At 40.9% G+C, this 9,601-nt stretch overlaps 1 protein-coding gene across 1 annotated transcript in view; it reads right to left on the reverse strand.

Moving 5' to 3' along the window:
• Window positions 1-9,334, reverse strand: part of ADGRL4 (adhesion G protein-coupled receptor L4) — a 75,219-nt gene extending 65,885 nt beyond the window's left edge. The window contains exons 1-3 of the mRNA XM_009648431.2: window positions 9,293-9,334; window positions 8,716-8,776; window positions 7,064-7,213 (exon numbers count right to left, since the gene is read on the reverse strand). Of these exons, the coding sequence (XP_009646726.2) occupies window positions 7,064-7,213; window positions 8,716-8,776; window positions 9,293-9,334 (253 nt within the window). The remainder of the gene's footprint in view (window positions 1-7,063; window positions 7,214-8,715; window positions 8,777-9,292) is intronic.
• Between the last annotated feature and the right edge of the window lie 267 nt (window positions 9,335-9,601).

Raw genomic sequence — 9,601 nt, forward strand, 5'->3', positions numbered from 1 at the left:
GTATTGCTACTTCAAACACATTGCACTGCTTTCCATCTGACTAATGCTCTCATGCATCACCAGGCACTGCTGTAGCACACTCTCCCCTTTTGAATTCCTGATCTACTCTTAAACGCTTCAACTAAAATATACCTGCAATAGTAGCTAGTTACAAAAAGCAATTTCAGTTATAAAAAGGAAAGTCAACTCTATGAAAACACTTGTTTTGACTAACAATGTTAGCCAAGGGGATGGCTATTTTCAGAAACATAAACATAGTTCTGTCCTTTGCGACTGGAAGGCAACCATGCAACAGCTGGTTAGTCCCCAGCAGTCTACATACATCACAGCCATCAAACCCTTCCCAAATTCACAGAAAAATGTAACATCTTGCACATGAAAAGGCAAAAGCAAAACATAAAGCTGTAGGTCCCCAAATGGCCGGGAACCTGCTATGTTAGCCTCTACATTAACATCTCTGCTTTCCCAGGCAAGTAGACAATCACAGAATCGTTTAGGTTAGAAAGGACCTTTAAGATCATCAAGTCCAACCATTAACCTAACCCTGCCATCCCATCATGCACTGGAATATCAAATCCTCCTGGCTAATTTGTCAAGGCTTTTTCAATTCCATGATCTGCCTACAGGTTTAATCCGGGATGTGTGATCAAGATACCTCGGCTGGGTAACATTGCACAGCTCAGTGGTCAATATTTGCACTTCAGGGAAAGGTGAAAACATTCAGCTACATTATGACCAATGAAGACATGGAAGGGGAGGAAACTTTCTGTCCCCTGAAGAGGAACCCTGAAGGCATGGGCTTAATTAAAAACCTACATATGCAACAAAGAGGGTGGTGTCTCCTAACACTTCTTGGGATCACCAAAAAGCCAGACACCTAAGCCTGGAGTAGGTTAATCCTGAACTCAAAGATGACTTTTGCCCTTTCATGCAGCCTGCACTCTGGTTTTTACCATGCTCCACTCTGAAACCATGTAGAAGATCCAGCGGAATTTGGAGGCAAAGTAGCAGAGATTGGGAGACACAAGAGGAGGGGGGAAACAGAAAAAGGGTAAGGAAAGGCAAGAGATGATCCTGGAGGCTATGAGGAGTGTGTCAAAAGGGCTGGGAATCCGTGGACTGCTTTGGCTTCCTATGTAGCACATCCCAAGTTTTCCAAGCTGTCACCCCCTGTGTTGAGCCCTGTTATTTGTGTTTGGCTAAGGCATATCCTTCTCTTGCTGTGCTATGCTACAGCAGCTGCAATCTGCCTTTTTATAGCTTGTGGTAACTGATAGCAGTGAAATGAATTTAGGAAGTGTGTGGATTGGATCTTCCATATCAGTGATTTCAGACTATTTGGTAAACACAGAAGTGACATCCAGTGATGTATGCCTGCTGGTAACAAAAAAAAAGAATTCTCTTCTGGTGAACCAGCATTTGGATTAGATTGTTTTCTACTGAAGGACACTTCTGGACAGAATGAAATGATTAGGCATGGTGATTTTACAGGGTCATGTTAATCTGAAAGCTAAAAATTCCCTCAAAACTATACACCAGTTGGGCGCTGCAGAGTGGCAAGGGTGACACTATTGCATCAAAACAAATTTAGTGACTACAATAAAAGTTGATGATGGGACACAGCGACACCACCTTAGAGCAAGGAGCTGATGTCTCACAGGAAAGCTCCTTTTTACAGCTGGCAAAAGCCAGGGAGCTGGTTGTATGACCCTCAGTAAAACAAGAAAATATGTTTGTGTTCAGATATTGAGTAGGCTTTCAATTTGATTCAGCTGAGTTTACACAAATTGCCCTGTGTTCTAACCGGGATTCTGTATTTTGATATAAAATACCACTTTGCACTGATGTGTTTTTTTGCCTCTGTGAAACGAGAAATCCTCCTGCACTGCACTTCAGAAAGAGCCGGTGCCTTGCTTCGGTACAAAGTTTCCCTGATAGTTTAAGTCCCCGCTCACTATTTCTGGAAGAGCTGTAACTATTTTACAAGTACAACTGATTAATTTTGCAGTATAATTTGCAAGTGACATTTACAAGGGAATATTGTGTGGGGATATCTGGGAGGGATATTGTGTTCAGCCTTTTCCTGCTTGCCTGTCTACCCTCCTGGAACAAACAGCACCGCTTCATTTTCCTTCCGTATTTTGCAAAGTTAAAGTAAACACTGTGATCACACTGTTTACTTTAATTTCCTGCAGTGTGCCAGCAAAGCAGCAAATTGGCAGTCAGCAATCAAGAAGCAGCCAGTATTGAAGCGGCAGAGCTGCTTAGGAAAGCATCAGTGATGCCAACTCATTTTTCTCTCTGTTTTAAAAATAAAATACTGGCTTCTATGAAGTTTTACTTCCACCCCAATCTTCTCTAAAGGATCTGAAATTTAGTTTGTTTCCTTTAATTTTCTTTTGGAAGAAAGCTGGGATTATGAGCAACACCCAATTTATAGCTGACTCTTTTTATATAAAGAAATGCATTTACAAAAGTGGCAAATACACACTATTTATCTGTAAAAAATCCATGGCATTTTTGCACAAGAGGAAGTTAACTTGTCTATAAGTCAGTCTTATCTGGATATATTTTTATTTTTATGCCAAGAGCTCTAGCTGTGCTACTTCAATTAGGTGTAGGATAATGTGAAGCTAAAGCCTCATGCATTACATCCAGAATACACATCTGCCCGAGAACAGAGTCCTAAAAGGCAAGTAGTTATCTTTTCAGAGGCCATTCTCTCTCATCTTATAAAGCAAGGAATATAAATACAAAAGAAGAAGTAAGAAGAATGGGATAGTATTTTGTACCTCAGAGGTGTAAACTTGACAAGGTGACTCATTTATGGCTTTCTGGAAGACACTGTACAGAAGGAATTTATTGCTATGTAAGTTGTAATTCCAATATATAAAAGAGGCCAGATCCTACAATCAGTTATTCTCCTGACTGTGTGAATTCCTGCACATATTCTTACTGAGGACAATGAGATTATGAAGAGGATTAGCTTTTTGTTAGACTGGCCAAAGTATGCCTTTGGAAAGTCCAAAACATGACCTAATTTAAAGTGGTTGAAATCTTGTGGGAAAGATTGTAAGTGGATAATTATTTTAAAAGCCATGACTTTGACACCAGGAAATTAAATTCATATCTATATGTCTTTATCTATACACAGCAAATCCAATAATCTTGAGCTCTCTGCAGTCACTTAGCCAGCTGGCAAAGGGAGCAAAGTAAAAACTAACAAACCCCATTCCTAAGGTATGCTGACATCAGTGATTCATGATTCATCAATAATGGTGCTAGGAAATAAATGTAACAGGGCATTATTGCCTTTTGCAGCCCAGTAAACTCAAGGGAAAATGTCTAAGTGTATCACATTGAAAAGACAGACCTAGCAAAGAAATAACTTACAAGTATTTAAGAGGTGTTACAAGCAAGTGAAAGTAGAGAAACAAATGTAAACCTTTTAAATACAGTGAGAATGGACCTATAAATAAAAAGGGACAGTTTCCCAGCTATACAAGCCTAAGAAGACTAACCTGAAAACTAGCATTTTTTGTTGCTCAACATTTTTATAAGGAGACAGAATTTGAATTTCTTGTTCCACAATAAACCCTCAAAACAACCACTGTTCTGGTTTAATCGTCTACCAGGATAAGCACAATAAAGAAGTTGGTTCTACGCTATGCAAAATTATTAATGTTGTTGACAGTAATTACGACTCTCACAACCTATCTAAATAACTAAAAGGGCAAATATGTAAACACAGCGTACCATATATACTCTTTAGAAAATGCCTGTATTAGCATGTAATTGATGATCTCCTTTGAAGGTGACTGGACTATCATTGTAAAAGTCTAAGATTATTAACTGAAGAAAAATGAGTAGCTATCTCTAGAACAGCAGATACACCTGCTGCTTTCGCCACACAGACCAGCAAGATCTAATACATCATTAAACAACTGAGGCTTTGCTTTATATTTTCGTAGCTTTAAACTATTTATGATAGAGTTTAGCCTATATTTCTAATCCTATTTAGAGCCTACCCAGTTAAAATTCAGGTTACTTGTTTATGCTATTAGAGCACTACGACACAATATTAATAATGCCCTGTGTGACATGCTGCCCTAGAGAAACGTCGTCTCTCTTTCAGGGGCAACAGCCACACGGTTCTGATACAAGCTTTGCTGCTTAGCTGGAGGGTAAGTGACTTTGGTCGTTGTTGAGGTATTTTACCAGAGAAAACATTGGTCTCCTGACATGACGCTTGCCTCAAACCATTTCCACTTAACTGCAAAGCATCACTAATACATCTAGTAGCTGGTTTGCCTGGACTGACATTGGAAATTTTATTTTGAAGACTGAGTTTCCAAATGCTTAGTATAATTATTAATAAACAAGTAATTGACTCACAAGATTTGTGAATGTATATTTCACTGTACTGAATTTTCTTTGAATGATCAAGAAACGTTTTTATGAATTTTGAATGTAGATTTCCCTAAGAAAATACAGGCAAAAGAGAAAGTAAGAAAAAGTTACTGTATGAGAAAAAAGAACATGGAAGGTAAGATAAATCCATCCTCACACAAATGGATTTAATAACACCATAATGGCTCCATATATAATGGATGGATATAAGAATGTCAGTAATGTCAGTGAAGAACAACAGGTATCTTTACTGTAAATTTAATCGATGATTCATAATCACAACTTTCTAGAAAAGTGCAGACAATATAGTGCATACCAGATCATTGTAGATAAGTAAATGCTGGTTTGATTTGTTCCAGGTAGTATTGCTAAAATTAGACTTGGTTTTCTTCTTTCTCTGCATTATTCACAAGCACAGGCCCTTGAATCTGCAAACATAATGTGCACTTAACTTTCAAATCAACCAGCTTACTCATGGTAGTAAAATTGAATTAGTGCAAATACAATACTAGTGTGGTGAAGGCCATTTTTTCTTATTTTCATTTGACCAGCTCGATATCCAAATAATGATTGACCTGTATTGAGGGCAAGGTTAACATTAAATTCAAGAAATAAGTTCAGTGACTACACGGCATGTGATGCAAAGAAGAGGCTGAGAGAACAGTGTTTGTTCAGGCTCAAGAAGAGAAGGTGAGGATGAATTCATATTGCTATCTACAGCTACCTAATGGGAAGTCATGGGAGGAGATGAAGCTAAACAATTATTAGAAATGTACAGCAGTAACTGCACATGAGAGGCAAACGTTACAAGCTGCAAGAATAGAAACTGCAACCAGATATCAGAAAAAAGTTTTCAAAATGATGGTAGTCAGACACTGGAACAGGGGTCCAGAGACGTGTGCAGTCTTCATCGTTGGAGGTACTCAAAACTCAGCTGGGCAAGGCCTTGAGCAACCTGGACCTGCTCTGAGTGGGGAGCTGGACCAGATGACCTCCAGAGGTCTCTTCCAAAGTAAATTATTCTATAATTTTTGTGATTCCATATTGTTTATTATTTTAGCCAGCTATATTTCTCTCTAAGCATTCCCAGCTTATAAAAGGGTAGGAAGCTTTCTTAGGAAAAAGGTCTTTGCATTCTAAATTTTCCTAAAACTAAAAAACCACAATTCCAAGTACACCCTGGAAAATGAGCTATAAAAATCCAAACTAAAGGTGGGCTGCTTACCTGTGCCAATACCAAACTGAAGTGCCTCTGTTACTGCTAAATTTCTCAAGATGCATGAAACACAAAAACTGACCAGATGGATGGTTAATAGTCATAGCTACTTCTCAGGACACCGAAAACTGATGAGATTCATATGAATTTCAGCCTGCCTGTATCTGGGCATAGCTATATCTAACTGTGAAAATAAGTAGTAGAGGAGGACAGTTCAAAAACAAAGGCGGGGAAAATATACTTTTCTTTGGATGGAAATTAGAGGTACCCAGAGGCAGACCCCTCCGTAGGATTTCTGGCGTGTTTCCGTTGCAAGCAGCTGTAGTGGAAAAATTAACACTGGCCTCACATGCAGGCACCTCTCTGTGGCACACACACCTCCTCCGCCTTCTAGAGGAGCCCAGGAGCTGTATGATTTGATCATGATCAGCTCCTGGGAAGAGTGGCCTAGCGCTACGTGTATGTGGATGAGATGTGAGGGCTGTAAAGTAGCAATCGCACCAACTCCAAGCTTCAGAAGTCCTGAGTCACAAGGGAAATTGCTGAAGCTAAATCAGAGAAGATACATCAGCATCTCTCATGGAAAAGAAAATCTGGAAAACAGGTCACACTCCACTGAGATGCATGGTGTGCTATATTAAAATACTAGGCTGTCCTGGTTTCGGCTGGGATAGAGTTAATTTTCTTCATAGTAGCTAGCATAGTGCTGTGTTTTGGATTTAGTACCAGAAGAATGTTGATACCACACTGATGTTTTCAGCTGTTGCCAAGTAGTGCTCAGACTACTCAAGGACTTTTTGAGCTTCCCCTGCTTGCCCAGGTGCATAACAAGCTGGGAGTACAGCACAGCTAGCACAGCTAACCCAAACTGACCAAAGAGCTATTCCATACCATATAACATCATGCTCGGGGGGGGTTAGTTAGTTCGGTCGGTCAGTCGGTTGCGGGGAGACTGCTCGCGGCTCGGGGACTGCTCGCGGCTCGGGGACTGCTCGCGGCTCGGGACGGGCTGGGCATCGGTCGGTGGGTGGTGAGCAATTGCATTGTGCCTCATTCGTTTTGTATATTCTGTATATTCTGTATATTCTGTTATCATTCTCATTATTACTATTATTATTATTTTCTCTTATTAAACTGTCTTTATCTCAGCCCTTGGCTCTAACCTCTTATTTTCTTTCCAATTCTCTCCCCCATCCCACTGAGGGAGGGGGGAGTGAGCGAGCGGCTGCGTGGTGCTAAGTTGCCAGCCCGGTTAAACCACGACATAGGCTGAGAATAAGTTGTAGAATTGCTTAGAAATGGGTAAAGTTTTTGGCTTTGAGAACATGTTAGTGTAAGGTGTTGTGACATAAAGTTTAATCCTTGAGATAAAGGGCTCTCGAGCAAGTTTTTCAAGCAAGCACTTAACAAAAATGCATATAGATAAAATCTATTTACCGTAACAGAACGTTATGCCATTTCCTGTATATCCTTGGGAGCAATAGCAGCCTGTTGTCCCACCCTGAACTTCGCACCTGGCATCTTTGTGGCATGTCATGTTGCAGCTTGCAGAAGTGCAGCCATAGTCCAGCAGACTGAAAATCACAACTGGAAGAAAGGAAAATCAGACTTGTTTCTTTATCTAAAAACTTCAGTCCAAGCTCTAAAACCAGATCTGGGCAAAGGGTATCCACAAAATTGGTGTACTCCAGTAAACTTAACATCACAGACCCAGCTGTATCACAGGATGGGGCAAGGGCCACCAGCTACAGGGACTTCTTGGGTAAAAGTACCCTGGGGCTAGAAACAGCGGACACTGTAGATTAAGAACTTGTGTATGTGCTCAACCAGTATAAAATTGGTAAACAATGTAAAGTTACTCAGTGATCTGGGGAAAACTTTTGAAAGGCTTTCAAAGCTCTCTAGTACTTTCCAGTAAAGCACAGACATTTATTTGCACTCTGAATTATGTATTGAGTGTAATCCAAACTACCCTACCCATATCAAGTGAAAAATACCAAAGAGGGTTCCCCCAATGAGAGTTTTTATTTTTATAAGCACTTCCATACTTGTGTAGCTAACACATACTCATGGTCCGAGAGATTAAAATGACATGTCACAGTATTTACAGCATAATGGCATTAGGGTTTAAAAACTTATCCAAATTATTTAAAGTTAATCTCTTAAAATACTGTTTCCATGTTATGAAAGTATTGTCTTCTTCTTTCCATCCGCTGGACGATTCCCAAATGGTATAACTACTTTCCCATTGTATGAAAGCATATGGTTTTCAGTACAGAGAAGAAAGGAATCTCTCCCTTTGAGAACACTAACAGCTCACTGAATAATTATACACACCCTGCAACAGGTTAGAAATAAGGCAGTTAACTCAGAAGGGAGAGGAAGTTTTTTCACTTCATACTTCATAGATTGTTAGCAGGACACAATGAAAGTTGCAGAACACAAAGACCCTTTGGGATGTCGTCTTCCCCTGCAGTTTTGCTTTTCCCTACCCAAATATTATTCTGGATATTTGCTAGCCTAGTGTTACAATTATAGGTTTCATTGCTTCAGGAAGTCTTACTGAGGCATTGGAGTTTTTTTGACAAATTGAAATTTCATGAAAAATTCAAGACAAAAAATTACACACAATTTTTAAACAATTTTATATAATCCAAATCAATTTAGGTATCTCGAAGTTTCATCTTTTCCCTCTGTTTTTGAGAGGATACCATCTTCCAGAGATTAAAACAGAAACCTGTGGAATTCTGTTGTCATTTTGCTGTTCATAAAATGTGAAATCTAAGAATCTCCCAAGCAGACGGAGAGAGAGAAGAAAAAAACCAAACCCACAGAAAACCACAATGTTTCTCTTTTTTACAGAACAAAACCCACAATGAGATAAAGACTGGCATTTGTGGGATTTGGATTTGGGATTATCCCAGCCATGCAATCACCAAATTCTGTAGCAGCACTGATCAAAGCTATGGGGACTCTGACGCCCGCGTACCCAGCAGCTTTCCACCATCTCCAACACACTCCTTTCTCCTCACCAGACCCCACTCCCTTCCCTCCTGCCACTGGCTCCCCGGGAAGGAGATTTCACCTACCTAGGAATGGAAGCAGTTTCATTGGTGATGCTGTTGCTGTGCGGTGCCTGGTGCAGAGCCCCTGTGTCACAGAAAAAAACTCCCTGCCTTAAAATGTATGACCATGTGCAAAATACGCACACATGCCTATCAAGAAAGTGACGTCCTGGTGCAGGCGCAGCCCTCAACCTGCCCTTTATCCCGAGCTTCACGTTTCCAAAAGCTCCAGAGACTCACAGGCAGGACAGGGAAGATCGGGGGGGCTGAGGACCTGGTCTTCTGGCAAGTAGGGAAAAAATGAGAAGGGGATAAAAGAGAAAGTAAAAGAGAAGCAGGAGCCTGTGTCTTGCAGGGGGTATCAGAGAAGATTCAGGGGTGAGTGGGTTATAGGAGCATGGGTTAAAGGAGCTGCTTGGAAGAGTGCCTGGGGCAGGGGGAGGATGAAGATGGAATGGATGAGCTGCAGCCTGCTGGCAGATGGAGTAAAGGAGCAGCAGAGGAATGGTGGAGCAGGGAGGGTGAGGAAGAGGTGGAGGAGATTAGTAACTAGCTCAGGGTTTACAAACTCGGAGGTAACAGTCTACACACTTCCTTCCACCTTTTCCTGATGAGCTGAGTATATGTGAGCCCCAAGACCCATTTTTTCTGAGACAGTCTTGGCTGACTGCGATCGTTCTTCCTACTGCTTCCTTCAGTTTTGGGATAGATTCTTACTGCAGCCAAGCAATGTTGCTTTAAGGGTAGTGGCCTGCGAGGAGGTACAGGAAGTCCACTGGACTCTGCTTTGTGAGGAAAACAAAGACGTAGAGGCAGGGAGGAAAGAGGCAGGAAGGCAATTGTATGGCCGGGAATCTCAGAGGCCGAAGGAGCCAAAGCTTCTATGGGTTCATGGGACTGAAACAGGGTG

This window comes from Egretta garzetta, unplaced genomic scaffold, assembly GCF_000687185.1.
Source record: "Egretta garzetta isolate BGI_Z169 unplaced genomic scaffold, ASM68718v1 scaffold31, whole genome shotgun sequence".
NCBI classification, from domain to species: Eukaryota; Metazoa; Chordata; class Aves; order Pelecaniformes; family Ardeidae; genus Egretta; species Egretta garzetta.